Genomic DNA, 23,661 nt, shown 5'->3' on the forward strand with positions numbered 1-23,661 from the left:
TTCTCTCCAGAAGCAATCACAGAAAGGGGGAAAGGGGGGGGGGAGGGAGGAGGGCAGAATGAAAGAAAAGAAAAGGAAAAAAAAAAATCCTGCCGCCAACGGAAAACAAAAGCTAGAGGTCAGCCTCAAGTGATGAAACTTGATTCCTAATACCCATCTTGAGAGAGGCTGAGTACAGACCTATTGAATTGTCACATAAATATTTACACCTTTGAGGAGCTAAGTTTATGCTTGGACTTCACTTGGGACGTAGGAAAAGTTCATTTTGGAAGCGGGATGAAAATACTGAAACCCATTTCAAAAGCGGGAGGAGACAGATGTAGCTTGTCCAAACCCATCCACCCAGCCTGGAAGCTGCTTCTGGGGTCAACCCCCACCTTCTCCATCTTATTCCTTTACTATGTTCTCTAGAAATACACTCCCCCCACACACACACCTCTCTCTTAAGAGAGTGGGACCTCATTGGGGAGGGTTCACTTGAGGTTGAAGGCTGACATAAAAGTCTTGAGCCAGAGAGTAAATGAGTGGAAAATCTGACTCTGGCTGTGTCCCGATTATATAAGGATCTTTATAAAACCTCATATAAGTTTGAGTGGGTTAGAAACCCTTTCACTTTTACAGAACTGTAACCCCCCTGACTCTGCAGCTTGTTAAGGCCAAATGTAAACTCATGCCTGGAAGCGTTAACCAGAAGGATGGAAAAGGGGGTGTGGATTTGTCTTTCTTAAAATAAAAAAAGTGAATACAAAGCATTACTTGAATAGCTTTTTAAAAGAAATCAATATGCTAAAATGGGGGGGGATGCTCCCCAATTCCAGACCCTCTTTCGAGTTCTTTGACAGATTAAACTAGTAATTTATCCCTTTAATTATTGGGTTTGGAGGAATAGAGAACTGCCCAAAACAATGGGACAATAATGTTTCACGATTTGTTTGAAGGAGTCAGCAAATCTGCAGCCTCACATCTAAGCCCAGACCATTGTGCATTCAGAGGCTGTCACCCATTTACCAGGTGAAGGGGGTGGGGGAGTCTACAAACTTATTTCTTATTCTTTCACTCCCCCCTCCTGGGAAGAGTGGCCAAGATTTCTGTTGATTTCCAATAAGCTCCCTCTCCTGGGCTTTGGGAGGTCAGGGCTCTGAGATGCAACCCAGACTTTCAGGCAATGGATGGAGGGAGGAAGTGGGAGTGGGCTGTAGGAGTTTGTACCTGAAGTTCCCTTTGGGTGTGCCACAAGTTCTCCTAGACCATGAAAACATTTTGCTTATGGAGCTAAGCCCCTCCATCTCCATTTGAATAGCAGGCTTCTCCACTTGAGATGACACATGAGTGATGACACTCTTTATAATTTAATAACATCACTAATGATTAATAATAATGATGAAGATAATAATAAAGAATAACAGTAACAACAATTTGCAATTCTGTAATACCCGGAGGCTCAAAAAACATAGTTGGGACATTATTTCATTCGTGTCATGATAATATTGTCGGGTAAAGATGGAAGTTTTTTTTAATCCACATTAAACAGATGAAGAAACTGAGGTCGGGAAATATTAACTAGTTTGCTTCACAGCTAGTCAGGAATGGAGGCACGATTAGCCAACTGTGCTAAGGTATTGACTATCCCAGTAGGGAAAAGAAGGGAGTAAGTAGTAAGCACCTACTATGTGCCAGGTATTGAGCTAAGCTCTCGTTTGGTGAATTAGAATGTTAGCTCCTCGAGAACAGTCTTTTGCTTTCATTCCTTCTTTTGATTTTGTTTTGTTCACAACATCTAGCATGGTACTTGGAACATAGCAGGGGTTTTAGAAATTGAATTGATAGCATGGAGCTGTAGAAATAGGTAGGGGCTTGGGTTCGAATCCATCTTGTATGAGCCTCGACACATCATTTATATTTCTGGACCTCAGTTTTCTCATCTATAAAATAATGGACTTGGATTATATGACCTTGAATGCCCCTTCCAGCTCTAAATCTTTGATCCAGAGTTATTAGGAATTTCTTGGGGTACTTCTTTGGGGTTTACCATTTTATTCTCCATTGCACACAGTGTTGAATTAGCCATGAAACCCCATCCCAAAAGCTGAATACTATGTGTTTGGAGAGGGGGAGAGCATTGATCTCTGGAGGAGACAGATACAAACCCTGCTGGAGAAACTTGTTGGATCAATTAATGAGCCGGTGGTATGCTCCTGACCCATTTCTCTTTCATCTGTACCAAAGCCGGGGTTTGGGGATGGGCGCAGATGTCGGATTTTTGATGTTTGTCCAGATGCACCATAACTGTTTTCTCCCCATTAACAGTTTCCTAGCAGAGTGGGACCCACTGTCTAACTTGTGCCAGGATATGGCGTCCGGCTAGGGAGTACCGTTAGCGAGCGTTCCGGAGACGAGGGGGGACTTGGGTGCAATGTTGCAGGTTTTAATTGAACAGGCGGCTGGTTTTACCTTCCAAGTTGTCTCTCTAACGTGTGGTTGTAGCAATGTCTTAGCCACCTTTGGGTCACGCAGGGACAGGCTGTGCCAAGGTTGTGGCAGCTGGTTCTTGGTTCAGGGGTGGGATGAGGGGAGGGTCCTTGGCAAGGTTTCTGGCTCAGAGGTGATGGAGGGGATAAGGTAACTGGAACATCTGGCACATCTGCATTTGTACACATCTTTCACTGCAGGCCTAGCAACTGGAAGCTCTTTGAGGACAGAGACTGTTTCATTTGTGGGTGTTTGGCTTTTTATCCCCAGTGTCTAGTGCACATTTGTGCATGTTACTGGGGAGATTCAGATCTGAGCCTTATGCTGGCATATGGGGTAAATCCACGTATCCTGCATGGTCAGGAAGCTTCAATGTTTCCTGTTGCTTCCAAGATAAAACATGGATTCTTTGGTATTTTAACACCTGTACAATTTGGCCCCACTCCTCTTCCTAGACAGCTCACTCTAGTCTCTTAGCACTCCATTTCAGCCAGCATGTCCTACATGGTATTCCTTGTACAAGATCTTTCTCACTAAGATCTCACGAGATCTTTTCCCAGACAGCTCATCATCCGCAGGACATTCGCTCTCCTCACCTTTGCCTCTTGGAAGCTCTTTAGGAACAGGCACTATTTCCTTTTTGGGTTTGTACACCCAGTTTAACACCTAATGCTTGGCCCATTAGTCTTGTCATAAAGGGTCGTTGGATTGCTTTGGGTTTTTGTGGTTGTGAAAGGGACAAGAAAGCAGTTTAGTGCTGGAAGGGCACACAGAAGGTGCTGCATCGATGTTCCTTTGGGATGAATGTCCATGCTCTCCTTTCTGACCACTTAGCCTCTTTGTCCCTCCTTCCTTTCTTCCCTCCCTCTTTCTTTCCTCTCTCTCTCCTTCCTTCCCTCTTTCCTTCCTCCCTCCTTCCTTCACTCCTTTCCTTCCCTCTTTTCTTCCCTCTTTCTCTCCCTCCCTCTTTCCTTCCTTCCTTCCCTCTCTCCCTTCTTTCCTTCTCTTTCTTTCTTTCCCTTTCCCTTTCTCCCTTTCCCTTTCTCCTTTTCCCTTTTTCCCTTTCCCTTTCTCCCTTTTCCTTTTTCCCCTTTCCCTTTCCCCCTTTCCCTCTCCCTCTTACTCTCCCTTTCCCTTTCCCTTTCCCACTCCCTTTCCCTTTCCTCTTCACAGATACCCCAAATATTACTTACTATATTATCTACAAATTTTTGCTATAGTTGCTTCCTTTGTACCCAGAGCTCCTACTGGGGGCATTTTCTTTCCTGATTCCCTCTAATTCTTGACCTGCTGGCAAGTTACCCAACCAGACTTCTCCCAAGTGAGTGCTGACCATTTTGCAAAATAGGTTTTTATTGATTACCTTAGTTTTTTCATTATCTACTTTTCCCAATATATCTCTGTCTCTTTTGAATATCCATCCTTTATACTAAAGAAGAAGAAAAGGGAAGACAATTCAGCACACCTGGCCAACATATTGATAAAGTATATGTTGGCTTTTCAGAAATGTGGAACCGAGTTATTTTGGAAAGATCCAGCGGGAGCCATGTTTTACTAGAACTGGTTTGGAGTCACTCAGGAGTTTCATTCCCCTTACTTGACTAGCTGTGAACATTTGGATCTTGGGCATATTGATTTCTCTCTAGGGATTTAGTTGAGTGTTCCAAGGTTTTATTGGGGTCCTTCAGGTGATAAGACACACAACATGTTTAAGCTAGTTTTAACTACTTTGTGACTTACTAACATCCCTTGATAATTCAGTAGTAAAAAGAAAACTTGTCAGATGGCATCCGAATTCTGTCCTTTCTGCCCTCTCTGCTGACTTTGTGCTCATTTACAAGCACAGACACACGCACGGGCACCCCACTTCTTGCAGCTTCCCGTCCTGTCCAAAACTGAACAAAGACAAGACATCAGGACAAGGGGAGGGTCTTGGTTAATTTTTGAGAACAATGGAATCGTAAGTGGATTGATGGAGACTTTGTTTTTTCCCTCCACAGAGGATGAAAGTCCAGTACAGACTTATTCCCGAGAGAGGAGAAACGCAGTGGCCATGCAGCCCCAAAGCGGGCAAGGGCTCGGGAAGATCAGCGAGGAGCCTTCCACGTCCAGTGAGGAGCGGGCCTCGCTGATAAAGAAGGAGATCCATGGATCCCTGCCCCACCTCGCAGAGCCTTCGGTGCCATATCGAGGCACGGTGTTTGCCATGGACCCCAGGAATGGCTACATGGAGCCTCATTACCGTAAGTCACAGATCCCCATTCCAGGCCTGCAACAAGTGAGGGGGGATGTCCAAGTGGAAGTGTGCATGATTGGGGTCACCTGTGGGATTAAACCTTTGAGTGGCTTTCATCTTTAAGCATTTTCTTTCTCTTTTTAGCTTCTTCCCTTTCCTAATTCCTCCTCCCCACTTCTTTTTTTTTTTTTTTTTAAAGGAAGGCATTTCCTTAAGTCTCCAAAACACTGGGGGCCATGTTGGTTTCAGGCTTCAAGAGCCTAGCTCATCTGTTGTTAATTCAAAGTCTTTCCTCTAACTCTAATCAGAATGGCTGTAATATATAGGGGAGTTCTGCGTGTGCAGGAGAGATTGTTAGGGGGGGCCATCATTAAACCAGGGACTTTCCTTTGGAAGAATTGAGAAAAAAATCACTCCCATTGATAACTGGAGCTTTTTAGGATTATGAGAGAGAGGGAGAGGGAGAAAGGAAGAAGGAGGAGGGGGAAAGGAAGTAAAATAAAATGTTATTTCATGAGGTAGGGAAAAGAGGAAAATATAGATTTATTCCTGGGAAAAGCAGACTATTAGAAATGGAAGGTCACTGATTGTGGGGATGGTTTTCCCCTTCGGAGGCTACTGTCAGAATTGAGAATAGCTTTAAACTTTCTGAGTTCCTTTTCATATATTAATAAAGAGTAAGAAATTCACTACAATCTAAATGCAGATGGATAATTATTTTCTCTCAGGGCAAAATGCAATAAGTAAGATTTTCGTTTGCATTTGTGTGTGTGTGTGTGTGTGTGTGGTGGGAGGGAGGAGGATCTGCTTCTAATTAAAAGGTCTCCATTCATTGGGGGCTAATGGAGTGCACATTGAGGCGTCAAAGCAGGGGCTTGTATATTGTAGATTTATCACCAAGCCTGAGATGAAGCTTTGCCATTTAACCTCCTTGTCGCCGACTCCAGATGCAGCGCCGAGACCCGCCGAGGCCCGCCGAGAGGGGCTGGCTGGGGTTTGCCTTCCTCCTCAGCATTCAGAAATTTTAGTGTTCTGAGGCAAAAGGTCATTAGCCAGATGACTGATTGGGGAGGACAGCTGATTAGTGCCTGTTTTTTGCTAAAGAAAGTGCCTGGGATAAAAGCTAATTTCATCCCTTCGTTAGTGGACTTGGAACATGCGGGAATGTTCCCTCATCAGGGTGCAGATCAAAGGGTCCGGCACAACCGAAGTGAGGCTCACCAATTGCTTCTTTCCCCTGACAGAGTGGGATTGTTAATAAAGATGGAAAGTCAATTAATTTCTTTTAATAGTGCTAGTTTGGGTGAGAGGAAAAAGCGATGGGGATGATCCCAGCCCCTGAATGCTACCTCTCTGCTTGGGCCAGAGAATCCTGACTCGGTTGGGTCTGAGAGTCAGGCTCCTGTTACAGAAGGAAAGAAGGAACTTGAATCCAGCCATAAAATGTTTGAACGAGGGCTCCCCATTCCCAGGGCCTTCTTCTTGGTCTTACAGACTGGGGAGGGGAGTCCTAGAGGAGGCAAAGGCCTTTTCCAGGAGCTGGTATGAGGACGGAGGTCTCAGTCCTGGCCCAAAGCTGGCTCTGCTCCCACGGGATCCCTTGCAGCAGAGCCTTTCCCGGACAGTCTGACCCAGAAGAGGGGCAAAGAGGCAGAACTGGGGGAGCCGAGGGGCTTTCTAGTGCAACCCGCTCATTGACATGGAGGGGAGCAGTAACTTAGGATCGTGGCCCTAGGGCTTCTGGGGTCACGTATAGTAGGGTTTCTGTCATGATTCAAAATCGCATTGATAGTGGTGATCGCAAGTCATGACGAGAAGAATTTTCTCAAGTTTATGGAACCAAGAAGTAAGTGGGGGATGTAGGAGTGGAAGCTAAGAGAATAAAGGCAAACCGGGGTCAGGCACCTCTTGGTGCTTCTGAGTGAGTCCCATGCTCTGGGGATGGCCCCCATCCTTCCTAGGTGGGACAAACCCTCCGAGACTTCATGCCCACCTCTACCAAAAGGAAGCATCAAAGGGAGACTTTAGTAGAAGCAGCATAATAGGTATATTCTTTAAAATAAGAAAAGACAGAGAGAAAAATCTCAGAAGCACTTGTGTTTTCAATCATCTTCTCTATGAGGGAGCATAAATATGCAGAATTACAGGGATAGGGAAGTCCTTGATGGGAATGGTTTGCTCCTACATCCTTCTGGAGGACCCTTGTTAAATAATCCCATGCAGAACAATCCCTGTTTAGATTGCAGTGATTTCTAGAGAAGGAAATTGAGTAGCAACAGACTTGATTAAGCACCTACTAGGTGGGAAGTGCTGGGAATGACCAGTCCCTGTCTGCAAGGAGCTGATCTCCCACTGGGGTGAGAGTCTGTGAAGGGCAGTATATATACAGATAAGAAGAATCCCGATGTTCGAGGAGGGAGGGAGCCCAGAATTCTATTTCCAAGCAGCATTGATTTCTGGGAGTTCTTCCCTCATACCTAAACAAAACCCATCACAGTTCAATTCCTTTCTTTGTCCACCTCTGTGATATGTAGCTGGCTGGGCAGTCTGGGGGGTTAGTGTGTTCCCTAGGACGATACCTTGGACAGACACAGTGAGCCAGGCCCAGAATCCCACAAGAGGAGGAGAATGCTGGCTCACCCTTGAGAAATCAAGAGGCTTCTCTTGATCCGAAGCTGCTACGTGGTTCCCAAATCATCCATTTTCACCCTAGAATCTTCTCAGTGCCATATGGCTGTAAATTATGGATCACTTTGCATTACTCAAAAGACAGCAAGTGACCCCAAAACAATGGAAAGTCCCATCATTGATGTGAACAGACTGGAACAAAACCACAGTGTTGACGGCTCAGGAATTTGGCTATAATATTTCTGGGAGTTTTCATTTTGGGATCTCTTTCAGAATGTGATTGGATAATTCTTTCAATGTCTATTTTACCCTCTCAATCTAAAATATTGGGAGTAATTTTCCTTTGTAATTTCATGAAATATGATGTTTAAATGTCCTCCCCCCTGTCCCTGCCTCTCTCTCTTTCTCATTCTGTCTTTGATCATGACTTTTGGGTAGTACAATCATTCTTAAAAAAATAATTTAAGAATCTTGATCTATATTCCAGATCAATTGTATTTGATAAGATATTCCACATATTTTTCTATTTTTTTGCTCTTTCAATTTAATTTTATTGTTTCTTGATATCTCATAGAAATCATTTGCTTCCAGTTGTTCAAATCTAATTTTTAAGAAATGACTTCCTTCAGTGAACTTTTATACCTTTTTCTCCATTTAGCCAATTCTGCTTGTTAACGGGCTCTTTTCTTTTGTGGACTTTTGTGGGTTTTTATTAGATCAATTTTGTTTTTAAGGTATTTTATTTAGTTTGTTTTTACTGAGCTGTTAATTTTTTTCATAATTTTCTTGCATCATTTTCATTTTCCCCCATTTTGTGTTCTACCACTTCTCTGTCTCTGGGTATTTCTCTCTGTCTTTTTCTGTCTCTCTCTCTCTCCCTCCCTTTCTCTGTTTCTCTCTGTGTGTCTCTTTCTGTCTCTCTGTGTGTCTTTCTTTTTCTCTCTGCCTGTCTTTGTCTCACTTTCTCTGTCTCTGTTTCCTTCTCTATCTCTTTCTGACTGTTTTTCTCTTTCTCTGTCTCTTTCTGTCTTTCTCTGTCTGTCTCTGTCCCTTTCTCTGTCTGTCTCTCTGTCTTTGTCTCTGTCTCTCACTTTCTTCTTCCAGGATTTCTTATTGGACTTGGGTCCAATTAGCATTTTCCTTTCAGGCTTTGATTGTAGCATTGTATAGTTTGCTCATTTTCCCAGCCTTTTTCTTGGCTTTGAACTTTATAGTAGTGTTGGACCCTACTGGCTTGGTTGATGAGGCACTGTCCAAAGCTTCAGGCTTTTTTTATGTTGCTGTTTTCAGAGCTAGTTCTGGGGTTTTTGGTGCTTCCCAGGTGATGTGATCCAGAAGAGAGATGATCATTGCTCTCCTGGTCTGTGCTCTGGTTTTTACCCTGCAAGATCCCTGCTCACCCGATGAAGTGAAACCAGGCCCTTTGCTTTCTTGTGACCAATCACAAGGACTCTTCTCTTTTCTGGAATTGCAACTCAGCTGGTGTGAGAAATGGGATTGTCAGTCATCCAGTGCCAGGAGAGGGGCCGCTGTGGTCTCTTTCTGACCAGTTGTCTGACTCCCCTGACCATCTCTGTTCTGACGGCTCCTGTTGTAGCTGCCATGATGGCAACCTCCAAGAAACTCTGCTGGTTTTGCTGCATTCTGGACTTGGTCTCAATCCAGTGACACAGACCTCTTGTATCCTGATGACCCTTTAAATTGTCTTAGGCCAAAAAACGTCTCACCCTGAGCCTTTTTTTTTTTTTGGTTCTGCCAGTCCAAAATTTGATTTGGGGAATTAGTTTTTTAGTTGTTTGGAGGGAAATGTTTGGAAGGTTTCTCCCTCTGTCATTTTGGTTCTACCTCCTTGGATTAACTTCCGCCATTCAGTGTTAGGCTGGCTAACTTATTTCAGTCTGTTATCTTTATTACTTGATGATGTATATGAGGGACGAGGATCTCTTAGAAACTAGAACAAATACACTGTAAATTCTGGGGGAATAATTTTTAGAGATGGACTTCACTGATGTTTTCACCTTACCCTTTGTCAGTAGGTCAGGGGATTGTCATAGCCATAGTCAGCCTTACAGTTCTGGGGAACTTGGAAGAATTTTTCCTGATATTCTCGGGGACAAGATGGCGAAGAATGATCTGGCAGCAGGGGGAAGATGAGTCTCCTTGACTGTTTGATAGTGGGCTGGGATCTGGTGATACAGAGAAAACTATCGCTGGCCACAAGGAGCTTACGTAACACAGCAAAATTAAGCAAACAACATAAGCAGGATGATTTCCAAGAGAGGGGAGTAGGACTGGGTGGTCAGGACAGCCAACCTGTAGCAGGAAACAGAGGCCTGGAAAGACTCTTGGGGTTCAGTGAAGTAGAGGGGAAAGAATGAGCACTTGCTGGCTGTGCAAAGTCCTAGAAGATAGTGAGGGGAGACCATCATAGAGGCTGGGTTGGCTGGCAGAAGGCACAGGGATGTGTGATATGATGGGAAAGGAAGCCTGGAGCCAGATCCCAGAGGGCTGCAAAAATCAAAGAGGAGAATTTATAGCTCATACTAGAGAAAGCGGAAGCCATTAGACCTTTTTTGAACAGGAAAATGGCATGATCGTCCAGGGCATCCCTTAGCCTCAGTCTTTTGAATGATCTTACTGGTGATGAAACTGTATTCGTGCATGTGTACATGAGGATCAGATGGTATTATCCTTGCAGAACACTTAGCATAGAGCCTGGCATATAATAAGCATCATACAGATTATAGATGTAGACAACCATACCTCAAAAAAATATGTATGTGTACAAATGACATGATTATCTAATTTGGGGTTAACACATTGGATGTTAGGTTACCCTTCTCCCTCCCCCCCTCTCTCTTTTTCTCTTTCTCTCTTTCTCTCTATCTCTCTTTCTCTCTCTGGCACACAGATGTATCTGCATGAAAGATCCTGTGAATTTGGATATAAATTATTCTTGCAGTGATTTTGCAGAGATGAGAAACTAGCACATGGATAGGTAGTCATTAATGTCCTCTTGGTTTTCCTTAATCATTTTCAATCTTGCCCTCTTGCAGTTATTTGAGACTTGATTCTCCAGAATCACGCTGAATACCATCTAGACTTTCTTTGTGTGCGCTTAGTCTTATTAGAGGCCCAACTAGATTTTCCTTAATATATTTCCAGATGTAAAGCACATGGTACTTGTGAAGCTAGAGTTCAAATGTGGTGGTTCAGTTGCATTGATAGGGACGATAGTGTATTAAATAAATGTTGACAGATCTTTGCCTTTTATTTTTGATCTGCATTTTTTCCTCTTCCAGTTGTTAAAACAGCGACACTATGATTTGACTTAATTAGGTCTCTTGCTAATATTTCTGTAAACTTGCTTTTATTGCTTCTTGTTTTCTGTGCTAACATTGATTATAATCATTTGTCATCCATCTCTGTAAGATTTTTCAAACACAATTGTATTCTAATTTCGCACTGCTCTTGGATGTCTTTACTCTCTATCGGGATAGCTTGGTGATCAGGTGTTTGCTGATTTTGTCAGTTTCTGAGCTCTTTGGCCTTCTTGTTGTGGTGATTGATTCGCATTGGTTAAACTTGCTTTGAAAATGGGGATAAGCCATGCTGATGCATGTGATCTTAGCCTTTTTCCATTTATAATTACACACTGTATCATCTCATTTCTAGTCTTCCTTCTCATTTGGTGTTGATTTATTTCATTATAAGGAGAAATTTCTAAGCAGATCTAGCCCAAAGCAGGATGAACTGCCTCGTGAGTACGTGAGTTCCCATTGCTGTAGGCCTTTAGATAGAGGCTAATGAATTGGGGTGGGGTCTTATTTCCACGTGGCTTTTATTATGTGGCCTCTGATATCTCTTATAAATCTAAGCATGATTTTTGGTGAGTTCATTTTCATGGATCGAACTTGAGCCTTTCTCTTGTGCTCCCAGGAATATCAGAAATGATTCGAAACCTCTTGAATGACTTGAGGGATCTTTCCTTGATACCTTCGATGAAAAATGTGCCTCAGTAGCACGGTTCACCCCTTGAAAATGTCTTGACCAAATACCCATTTGCAACACAAGGGGCACTCTCTGCTCAGATTTTGTTAGAGTAAAGACTCCAAGGTGGGTAGATGCAGCCATGGCTTCTGGAAACGTGGGCATCTGGTTTCTCACTCGAACTTTTCACATGATGGAAGCAGAGCAGTCGGTGCTTTCTTTGAGCCTGGGATTGATGGGATGCACAAAATGAAACCGAGGAGAGGGGGGCTCTTGGACTCGACGATAACGGTCCAGACTGGAGACTGTCGCTTTTGAGGAGTTAGGTGCATTTCTTAAATTTTAAAAATGAGAGCTCTGTTTCTGGGAGGTGAAGCCCGTTCCGTGTCTTGGCCCCATGTGGCCGGTTCAGCCTGCTGGTAGTTACAGGCATGGAGCAGTAACCAGACCACTGGTCTGTTTGCTTTAGTGTCCTGCCAGCTGTGCTGGGCTCCTCACATCCAGCGGAGCCTATCTGTGAACACACGCAGTAATGCCTTTCTTTCTCTGTGGTTGGAAAATGAAGACTTTTCAAGATGCCTAATTTGTGTTTCTATATATACTTACTCTGAGTTTCAAAAGTGTGGGAAGACTTCCTGTAACTCAGGAAAAGAGAGAAAAAAAAATACATATATATATATATATATATATATATATATATATACATATACATACACTTATACATTTACACACCCCTACACACACACACACAAACACACACACACACACACACACACACACACACGCCTCTGAAGGACATCTGTACGTTCTGTTTGTTGGAGAAAAATGTTTGTCTTCTTGTGGCCAAAATCCTGGACCTTTGCAAGCTGCAGTTACCAAGGCAGGGACTAAACTCTGCAGTTTTGTGTGAAGGAAAGAAAATGGAGGGGGAAGGAGAAGGGGGAAAGAAAGGAAGGTAAAATAAGTTTCAAGGGTGACATAGTTTAGACACTGACAACATATGTTTAGCATAAAAACCTCATGGAACCTTGGCAGGGAGGTGGAGGGTGGGAGGGTCAAGCGTTCCTTTGCTGAGAGTAGGCTGGGGAGAGATACACATCAGGAAGCCTTTTTGTTTAGCAGATTTCTTCCCCAAACTCTTCTCTTACCATCTTCTCTAGAAAGTTTTTCATCATCCTCCCTCTGATCGTACTCATCCTCCCAAATTTGCCTGATATTTATCTTGGCTATTTTTGCTTATAAATATATAATTGTTTGTCTAAATTTACCTATAAGTATAGACATATGTTCAGATTGTGCTCCCCAGTTGAAGGTAAGTTCTTCGAGGCCAGAGGCTGTTCCACCTTATCCTAAAATCTCTGGTGTCTAGCACTGTGCTGGCACATGGTGGGTGCTTGATAAATGGTTTCTGATTGGCTATTTTTTAAGAAAGGACTTCCTTCACACTTACCTGAAACAGAAGATGATTTTCATTTTTTCCCCTTTTTTGGATAAAGAAGCAGAAACTCAGAAAAACTAAAGTTTTGACCAAAATCACAACTTGAACTTGAACCTCACCTACTGATTTCTCAACCAATATTTTTGCATCATGATGGGCAGCCTACACAAATAGGTCATCCCCTTAATTGATCATCCCCTCATAGATTCCCTGATACTTCAGGGTTGGCCTGGAGCACTTGAGGGGATCTACTCTCAGAACCTCATTTGTTCTGCTACCTCCATCTCTTATTCAACAGGGGACTTTGGAAGGATCATCCAATCTTACTGAACCTTGTTTTTCTCACCTGAAAGATGGGGGTGAAAATAGCTCTCATCCCATAATAGTAAATGACATATTCTGAATGAAGCACTTTGTAGCCTGCGAATGGTCCAAGGGTTCTGAAGAGGCTGGGATGAGCTCCTTCTTCTCATCATTTTTGATGGTTTTCAGATGGAGAACATTGGTTCAAGGACAAGTTGTTATCCTATGTCTTTTGCATTTAGTGTTTTGTGGACCATAGTGTGGGTTAAATTTGTTATTGCTAATGGCTATTATTTCACTTCATCACCGGCATCCTCGACTATGATGATCATCTTCATCATTTAGGAGGGGAGGCGATGAAAACTCCTTCTAAGGAGTGGTCAGACATTCTCCCCTTTCCCCCCACTCCCATCCCCAGCTTTCCTAGTCTGAGATTTTGGGCTGCTATGAATCCAGGATCATTCAGCAAATATTTAACAAATGCTTCCTATTTTCAGAGCCTTATTCTCGGTGACTAGCTACAAGGACAACAGGAAAATAAAATCCAGTCCTCGGATTTCCATTGTCCTAATTTCCTAAAAGAGCTCCATTGAAGCTGGAAGAGATCATCCAGTTCAGTGGAAACTGAGGCCCAATAAGTGAGGAAATTTGTGTAGGCTCATCCAAGATGTAATCAGCAGAAGCCACCTCTCCCGCTCGGGGGCTTTCTCCCGTATCATGGCCCCCTGGAGATCCGCTTTAGTAGGCCCTTCCCCAATCCCTCTGCCTTCTCTTTATTGTGGAAACGCTTGTTTTCTCAGTGGTTCCAGAAGGGATTTGGGGTCAGGTCCCTCTGCTCTGAGCTGCCTGTTCCCTTGAGGGGCAGGGGCTTCACCCCCAAATCCCCACTGGTATTTGCAGTTGTATTGGCAGGATCTGGCTGCCCTTCCCCCTATCTCTTCCGCCCCCGGCCTCTCCTAAATTCCTCATGGAAAATATGATTCATTTCCCATGCAAATATGCGGTGATTGAAAACATACCCCTGGTCGGCTTCCTCACGCCGCTCGGCTCCCAGGATAGGACTAATAGTTGCTAATTAGCAAAACCTGAAGAATTGGCTTTAAGAAAGAGCAAGACTGGATTTTTAATTCGCTTGCCTCTGAGTTTCTGGGCAAGGGGGCTGTGGAAATGTCTCCCGATTTGCTCGTGCAAGAGATAGGAGGCGTGGGGGGTTTTAATGTCTTTTTTCCTACCTGTCTGTCTTTCCTTGGGGTGCTTGTTCCTTCTGACTCTGAAGCCCCTTAGAATTAAAAGAAAGCCTTTTGAGTGGGGAGAGAAGATGCCTCTTCTGCATAGTTAATGGGTGCACCTGTTCCCCTCTCTCCGGCTGGTGGATGTCATCTTGGAGATGCCCCGGAGGCAAGATGCCAGTTTGGTGGGGACCAGGCTGAAAGGCAATGACAGCTCCCGGCATCTCTGGGCTCCATCGCCCACTCTTGGCGGGGAACAGGGGCTCGGAGGTGGGAAGCTGGTGCTGTGCCTCTCCCCCCACCTTGTCCCCCAGCTTCTGCAGGGACAGGCAGAGTTTTGTATTTATTTGTGCTCCACGTCGGCCGGAGTGTGTTCGGTTCTGGGTGATAGGGCGAGGAGGGCTTGAGAAGTGGGAAGGTTATTCAGCCTGCTTGGTGAGCGGCTTTGAGTTTCGGCTCTCAGAGGACTGCTCGAAAGACCTGAGCATGTTTAGTCTGAAGAGGAGAGGGCTTAGGAGGGCCTTGTTAGTCTGGTTCTAGTGTGGCTGAAGAATCGGCTTCTTCTGTTTGGCCCTGAGGGAAGAGCTAAGAACTAGGAGAGAAAAGCCAACTTAGGCTTCCTGTTGGGCCATCTTGCTAAGAGTGAGAGCTGCTTCCAACCGAGATTCTGGCTGTGGATGGTTGTGGAGCCAGCCAGGGAATGGCGACTTTGGGGGCTCCACCTCGGGGGTTGATGTCTCAGTAGCTATATGCCCATTGGCTTAATTCCACTCAACTTTGCCCATGGTCTTGCTTTTCTGTAAAAAAGGATTTTTTACCTGGGCAGGGCTGAGAGCTGAGGACAAACCCCTGTATTTGTGAACATAAAGCCGGCCTTTCCTGCCCTTCCTTCTCCTTCTCAGAGATCCACGAGGGAGACAACGGTGATATTTATTTGATTTGGTTGTTTCCAAATGAAAGCCATGCTCTTGAAGGTGGTTGATTGACTGTTTATTTGGTGTGTCAGGGACTGTGCTAAGCAATAAGGGAGAAACACAAAAGCAGTGACTGCTTCTGAATCTCCTGGTCTTAGTATCAAGAGTTTCCAACTTGGAATAGGCAGCCGGGATTCCAGCTGGACATGAGCCCCACCTTCCCTTGGGAGGTTGCTTTGCCTTTGCTTATACAACCAGCTAACTCTGGGTGACCTGGACTGAAGTCCCCCTCTGGTCCCCGGCTGCTGGAAGGCCACGGCAGAGGGCCTTGGTCATCACGGGCCCTACCAAGCCCAAGAGACTTGGAGGACAATAAAGGCTTTTGTTTAAGAGGCTTCTGGCTCTGAAATGACGGGGTGTCCACGTCTTCCATTTTAGAGCCCAGATGTGTTTAGAGCCCAGATCGTTCTTAATGGTGAAAATAATTTGTCATAAAAACATTTGCAGATTTTTCTTTTATTTGGTTTCCCTTTTCTAGCTTTGCTTCCCCACATATAAAACATAGCCCGGTAGCCAGTAAGTGCTTAATAAATGTTTGTTGATTGATTAGAAGACATCCAAAGGCCAGAAATAGATCTTCCTCAGATGGGAAGAAGACCTATTTTTTGTTGGTGGAAGATGTGACAAATCTTAGATCTTGAAAAGATTAAGGTAGGACCATGTTCAAAACTTGTGCCCTCAGCCCTTGAGGATGCCGGAGGAGTAAGATGCTGATGTCAAGCTTCCAATCTAATCCAGAAGCTCCGAGAGCTGTTTCAGGAACTATACAAGTTGGGGGTTTCTAGGCAGGTGCTCACGAACCCTGAGTCCCTTTCCCATGTCAGTCTGGCGTGTTTAATCACAGGGTAGGGAACGGAAAGGGAAAAAAAAAACACCATCATCCCAGAGCATGGGAACAATCAGTCAGTCTAAGCAAACGAGACCCTCCGTCCACTGTGGTGCGATGTAGACCACCTACTGTGTGCTAGGAGCGAGGACCCCTGAGGTAGATTCCTTCTTGCCTCTGGGTTTGGTTCGATGTTGTCAGGGCGGACATTTGGATCTTACTCTGCCCTGAGCCCTGGAGCCCTATGGCCGTGCACAGGGTATTTTGGGCAGGGAAGTCCATGTTGCCCATTGAGATTTGGTTGAGATTCTGGCCCCCGGGAACAGCTGGAGGGGGAGTTCTGAGGCTTCAGGCAGTGGTTGAGGGCTGGGTCTTGCTGAACTTGCCTATTCATTGGCTCACTAGGATAAGGCAGATCTGGGGAAACTCCTAAATTATATTTTCTGGCTTTCTCTGGAAAGCTTTGGCTTAGATTTGCTCCTCTCTCTGTTCCCCGTCACTTTCTCTCTACCCCCCTGCATCTGCGTGTTTGGGGGGGGTCTGCTTGCATCCTGCCTCCATAGTTCAATTTTGGAACCGAAATGGGGGAGACAAGGAGGAGGAAGAATCCTGCTTTCTCCCCCTCCCCTAAGAAATTTAGCCTCTTCTGTCAGGGCTGGAAACTTAAGCAATCTTCTCACCTGTTCAAGTTCCGTCGATCTCTCGATGACTCTTATTTCCTCTTTCTTGGAATGAGTGACTCTGCTCTTTGCCCATCTCTAAGGAAGTTTCCCGAAATCTCTAGGAACTTGGCGAGTGGGAGGTCTGGCACTCTGGAGTCTCTAGGATGGATGGTGGCCGCCCCGGGGGGCACCGGCCAGGAGGGTCCAAGCGTTTTGGGCTCTCCTTCCTGCTTTGTCTCCCTCCCCGCTCCCATCCTGAACGGCCCTTCTTGCAGATAATTATTCCTAGTCAGTCTGGTTGGAATGAGTCCAGGTGGGAGGAGGGCAGGCTCGAATCCCTTACCTTCCTTTTTCCAAGCTGTCTGATAATTGCTGTCTCTTCAATTCTCTAACTAGAAACAACGTTTTCCTGGGCTTCCTTCTTTTTCTTGTATAATTAAAGAATGGTCCTTTGAAGTCTCTCGCAAATAGCATTTCCTTTTCTGCTCGAGTGTTTCCGATCCTGTCAGTGGGAAAGCCCCCTACTTCTCTATCCCTCTCCACATGTTCAGCTTAATTCAAGGGCACACGAGCCGGAGCCGGGAACCCCGTCTTGGGCACTGCCTGAGTTTGGTGCCTGAGGAATGATCGAAAGAGGATCCGAGTTTCTGGGCTTGATTTTTCTGTGAAACGGGATTCCCCCGGGGTAAAGGGCAGGGAGACAGAGGCTCCTAGCTGGGGGGCCTTCATACCAGTCTTCGAGGAGGATACGCTCCGCTAGCAGCAAACCACAAGAACAAGGTAGATGCATCGATCTGTAGACAGATAAATTTACATGCAAATGTAAAGTGCATTTTAGGGACTGTGGGGTTGAGGGAAACACTCATTACCGATGGGAATCCAGCATGACCTCTCATATCGACTCTGTTTTATGATCTGGAAAATCCCCATATAACAAATCCTGCTGAAAATATGAACCCGAAGGTCTGTTGATAAAAGATCTGTACTCAACCCTACCTTGTCAAGATAAAGAAAAGTCTCATTCCCCCCCCCCCTCCTTTTATTTTGTCCAAGCTTCATCAAGGAGCTCCTTTTTAGCACCTCACATAACCCCATGGGTGTGGGGCCGTGGACTTGTTTATATTGTGTTATTCAATGGAAGAATACATGTTTCCACGTGTTTTGGAACCTGCCCACCAGGTGGATGTGCTGATGGATACACTTCAGATCCGTTGCTCTAAACCTCCCTCGCTGGGGGTGGATTTTATTTTGTTTGGTGTTCAGCGAACTGGTCTTGTCCTGCGTTACCGACCAGATTTCTACCCATGAAGTGGATTGTTCTGAATAAAAAAAAAATCCCCTGAGTTTTAGTTATTGGAGAATGTTCAAATCCCTGAATGTGAGTCAAGCTAGAAGAAATTGTGCAAAGGGACCGTGGAGAGGTTGGAGACGGAGGCCAGAAATAACAAAGTGAAATTCGGCTTGAAAATTCAGTAGCTAATACATTGAGTGAAACCTAAGCCCCATGGCTTTCTTTGGCAAGAGCAAACCTGCCGTGGAGTCATGGGGAAGAGGGAGGCCTTGGGGGACCTGGGGCTTGGAGGAGTGGCTGTGACGGCCCGGCGTGGCTTGGCCTAGCACTGGGCTTGATCCCGGCTCCCCGGGGGTTTGACTGGATCACTTGAGAAAGCAACGCCAGCCTTCCCAAGAAACCCGATTCCCAGGCAGGATGCTGCTCCGGACAGAGGTCCGCCTTCCACCAGGGATGAGTGGCGGGACGCGCTGCTTCTCCTTTGGTTCGGTTCCACCTACTGCCCCAAGCCCTCCTGGTCCTCCCCCCTTCTGCGCCCTGCCAGGAGCTCAGTGACCAGAACCTCCTCCTCCCCCCTTCCCGGGTATCTGAGGAGCTGCCACAGTCGTTGTTTCTGTCCTACGTTCTGCCCTTCTCTTCACTCAGCGTCATCCCGCCGCGTCAGCCCTTCCTCTCTCTCCCCGCTCTCGGCTCCCATTCCCGCCCTTCTCCAATCTTTCCTCACACAAACTGATTGTTGGAGCAGACCTGACCATGTGGCCAGCCCACCCAAAACTTTGGGGGCTCCCATTGCCTCTTGGGCAAAGCTTGAGTCCTCTGACCCGAGTCCACGCCTGTCTTGTCATGACCGCTGCCCTCTCCTCATCTTCCTGGTCTCTTCAAAATCCCTTGTAGGCTGTTCTCCCTGCAGGGTGGTCCCTCTCTTTCCATCTCTTTCCTCTGTGCCTTGGAACAGGAGCTTGGGATGCTCTTGGGATCTTCCTGTGGGTGAATAGTCTCTCAAGAAGTGAATCCTGGGAACAAAGAGGACTCACACGGGGCAGAGACACCTGTGGGCTATCGGGCACAGACTTAAGTTCTAGTGTCAGGTAGGCTGGGGCCTGCCCCAGGAGCTTTCTTAATGGGCGAGTCCCTTTGCTTTTCCTAGCCTCAGTCCCTTCATCTGTCTGATCTGTATTTTACAAGGCTCAGATGAGAGGAAGCAGTGAGAAATGACGAGGGTGAGAAGGGGATGAACTGGTCCCTCTTCATCCCTCCTTAGGGGTGTGTGTGTGTGTGTGTGTGTGTGTGTGACAGATATAGGAATATTGATTGTCTATTGGACTGGTCCACATATAAGCATGTACACGCACACACATATGCATCTGTATGTTTTAGTGATCACCTGCAAATAAGTGATAACTTTTCTTGTATTAACAAAAGCGCTGTGTTTAGGATCAAAAGAACCCTAACTGCACCACTCCAGGTGACTAATGGCAAGGGGAAGGGATTGGAGGGCGGGATTTATGAGGGGAAAAGACCTCCCCTGGGACAACATTGAGACGGTTTCACAGGGTCATGGAGGCCGACTCTCACCAGACCCTGAAAGGTGATTCTGAAGGAGGTCTGGTGCAAGGGCCTGAAGGATCAGGGGCAGGAAGGGAGCCTGGAAGGAAATTATAGACAGGAGCTCCAGGTGGGGGACTTCCTTAGTGATCTGGCCCTTCCCGGGCCAGGCTGCCATCTGCTTGTCCTACAGCAGCCTCTTGGGCATGAACTTAGTGCCTGAGCTGTGTGCTTTAAATGGAGACAGATCTGGATGCACATCCTAACGAGCCACGGGGACCTCATGTGTCAGGAACCGAGGCGTGGTGAGCCTTCCTTCTCTCCCCAGAGTTCCTTGCAACTCAGTGCAGCTCCCAGTGATCCCAACGAGGGGAGGGGGTCTCCAAGGGAGCCAGACACTCAGTCTGGGGGTGGGCGTGCTGTTCCACCAGGACTCCCAGAGCTTTCCCTGCAGGAGGAATAAAAGTCCGGCCCCTTGGGCTTCTTTTATTAGCGCACCTGGAGCCGGGAGAGAGCACACTGGCAGTGGTAAACATGGACACATCCCTCTAAATTTGCAGAGCTCCAAGGTCACATGGCCCTTGTGTGTTTAGAGGCAAGATCTGAAACCGTCTCGCTGATTCGGTCCCTTGTCTCCTCATCTTCTCTTCTTGGTGTCCTGTGAAGTCGCCCAATAACAACTCTGAGGATGGACCAGAACACCATGGAAGTGGGGAGGGGGGATTCCTGATCCCGATGTGTTTTTCTAATAAAGCCTTGACTCTGGAGTCCCTCTAAATCCAGGTGAAATGACCCCAACTTTCTCTCTCTGCCCCCACATCTTGGATCTAGACTTCAGACCTTCACTTGGTGTGTTTTTGATGAGCCCCTGGCTTTCTGCTTAATCAGTTCCAGCTGCCTTTGACTTTAATGTCCCACTTTCATTAATTTATGAGGCGTCCTCAAAGGCTGACTGAGATGCCCCCCCCTGAATCTCAGATTTGGGGAGAACTCTTCATTTGATCCCGGCCTCCGCTCACCTTTCATGCACCCAGGGGTCAGGTGTCCGGGGCCGCCGTCTTTCCGGGCCCTTCTCTCCCACCTCTCCCCATTTGCCATCACTTCTGGGGCTGGGCAGGGGGTCCCGCCAAGCTGGTGCTGATTATCTGGCAGTTCTGAGCAGCGCCCACTGATCCCATGCGGGGATAATGTATCAGAGGCCCCCCCGGCCCTGGCCACAGGGTCTCACAGGTTAGAAACGTGAGGAGACCCGAGCCCTTCTGGCCCAGGCTGTGCCTTTGGGCCCCGGCGGGCCTGTTTATGGGTCTGTCTGATAGGCTTCCTGCCTTTCCCGTGTCCTTATCCCTGGAAGTTCACCCTGAAGTCAGAAATGCACAGGCTCAGAAAGCTGCCCCCGGACCCACGGCCCCCAGACCCAGGGACAGCCTGGCTTCTTCTGCTCAGCGAGGCTGGTTTCCCCATCAGAGTGTCTCCTTGGGTCAGTGGGCTCAGGGGTTTCCGGCAGTGGCGACCGTGCTTTGCCATATGCCGATGGTGGCAGATGAGCTCAGCGAGGGACAGCCAGGCTGCAGCCCAGTGAGTGGAGCGCCAAGTCAGGAAGATCTGAGTTCAAATTCATCCTCAGTCACTCCCAAGCTGTGTGGCCCTGGATGAGTCATTTTACTCTGTCTCAGTTTTCTGAGCTGGAGAAGCATCATCCACTTCGGTGCCTCTGCCAAGGACGCCCATAGAGTTGGAGCAACGATGACAGACCAATTCGGGGAACGTTTATTGATGCCCTACTGAGCACGAGACAGTCAGCCAGGGAAGGGTGGAAACGTGCAGACGTCCCGTGAGGAGATCTCGGAGAAAGGGGAACAGTTGCTTCTCTGCAGAAGAGCCGAGGGAAGTGCCTGAAAGGGACGGCCTCCAGGGGGGCCTGGAAGGAGAGGGAGAAATTTAACTGGTACCATTGGAGCTGGGGGTGATTGGTGAGCCCCATCCCCCCATCCCAGAAGGGCCTGAGGCATCTAGGAGCTGTGACTGTGCCTCCTGCAGCCATGGAAACACTGCTCTGATGGGGAGAGCAGCCCATGAGTGACATTCAGCTCAATTCAATCAGCATCTATTAAGCACCTACTATGTGCCAGACACTGCTAAGCACCGGGGATGCTCCGCATCAGCCCCATCCTCTAGGAGCTTCCGCTTTAGCGGAGGAACTCATGGCTACTGAACAGGACAGCAGAGTGAGCTTCTTTATAGTGTTTCTGTCTCACCCACCCATTTAGAAAGGCAGAGCCTGCTTGGGCCCAGTCCCTGTCCTTTGAGTCTAGGGGCTGCTTGGGAGCTGAGTTTTCTCATCTGTTACCTGAATTTGACTCGATAATCACCAAGACCCTCCTTGACACCGAAGCCTCTGAGCTTCTGAAAGTCAGGGAGGACATATTTCATCCGGACATCATGAAGGCTTCAAGAAATCATCCCCTTCTCCACTCGTGGGGACGCCTGCCAGATGCTATCAGCAGGCCCAGGGGAAGGCCTGCGGCATGCTGGATCTTAGCGTTTTTCTCCCTCTCCTGAACAGTGAGCTGAGAACGGGCTGGTTCTGAAGGCCGGATCTCCCGGACCTGCTTATATAAACGCACCTCTGAGGCAGCAAGCACACACAGAGGGCCGGGCCTGGGGGGCAGGAACACCTGGGTTTAGAGCCCCCTGGCTGGGGGAGTCACTCAGGGACTCTGCTTCTCAGGTTCCTCATCTATGACCTTTTAGGCTTTTTCTGGCACTCTGTGCTCTAGAACTCCTGACTCTATCCTGAGAGCTTAGGGCTTCTTTTAAGGAGAGGCTGACCCAGACCTTGAATTTAAGGAACATTTAATTATTGTTGTTGTTCAGTCATGCCCCGCCCCTCTCCCATCACTCATTGGTGTGCAGATTCTATAACCCGATCACTGGAATTGTCCATAGGATTTTTTTGCAAAGATGCTAGAGTTGTTTGCTATTTCCTTTTTCAATATGTTCCCATTTTACAGAGGAGGAATTGAGACAAATAGTTACAAAGCCAAAAAGTACCTCAGACTGTATTTGAACTTAAATATTCCAGGGCTCTACCCATTGTACCATCTCTCACATTCCTTTTGAAATAAAACCTTCTCACATTGTTCTAATTACTCTACTCCCCTTGTTCCTGGTCCCCCAAGTAATGGAGGTCGGGTACTTGGGAAGGGCAGAGAGTTCTCTTCCCTGCTCTTAGTGTAACTTTGCTGTGAGAGAGATCTGCCCTGAGCCTCTTCTCTTTTCCTTATTTTTGCCAGTTTTTGCCCTCCAGAGGACTTGCCACTTGTGATCTTAGCCTGCAATCCCATCAGTTCTGAAAATACGTTCAGAAATCAAATTCAGTGGCTGGAAAAAACCCTGTTGCAGAGAAGCCCCCCCCCCCCCAAAGCAGCCATGTGCTCTGCAGCATGAAGAGGAGGGGATCCCCCCCCCATGGCAGCACTTGGGGAAAGCCCACCAACCTTCAAAATATACAGGCTCTCCCTAGTGGAAGGGTGACTTTCTATTCATTGGGATTGCAAGTGGTCTTCAGTCTGGTCATGAGCTCAACCTTTTCATTCCCTGTTACAATTGACCCTCATACAAGGACATTAGGATTGTGGGAGGGCCCTGGAGCTCTGGCCCTGTTCCTTCACCTTCAGTTCTCTCCTTTCTGATTTTTCTCAAGTTTCCCTTTCCTCATTCAATCTCTCCCTTTCCTTACTATTCCAAAACCTTCCAAATCTCCTTCACAACCTTCTCTCCCTTTTAAAACTTTATTAATGTTGTTTTTATATGCTCAACATTTCTCAATTATCTTCCCCCTTTTAGTAAAAGTACAGGTAAAAAAAAAGGAAGGCAAAGCTTGCCCACACTTGTATTACCGTCCTTTTTATCTTGGATAATGGTGGAAACTGATAACGATCCTCTGGGACTGACGATGATGATCCTCTGGGAGACCGTCTGGGATTGACATTGTAGATTTTTGCTATTTGCTTATGTGTTCACGTATTTTCTCAAAATAGACTGTAAGCTCCTTGAGGACGGGGCTCTTT

The 23,661-nt window shown here is 46.6% G+C and overlaps 1 protein-coding gene across 1 annotated transcript in view; it reads left to right on the plus strand.

Moving 5' to 3' along the window:
* GLI3 (GLI family zinc finger 3) overlaps window positions 1–23,661 on the plus strand; it is a 247,667-nt gene that overhangs the window by 82,769 nt on the left and 141,237 nt on the right. The window contains exon 3 of the mRNA XM_003762657.2: window positions 4,470–4,712. Coding sequence (XP_003762705.2) covers window positions 4,470–4,712 — 243 coding nt within the window. The remainder of the gene's footprint in view (window positions 1–4,469; window positions 4,713–23,661) is intronic.

This window comes from Sarcophilus harrisii, chromosome 1 (genome assembly GCF_902635505.1).
Source record: "Sarcophilus harrisii chromosome 1, mSarHar1.11, whole genome shotgun sequence".
Classification (NCBI taxonomy): domain Eukaryota; kingdom Metazoa; phylum Chordata; class Mammalia; order Dasyuromorphia; family Dasyuridae; genus Sarcophilus; species Sarcophilus harrisii.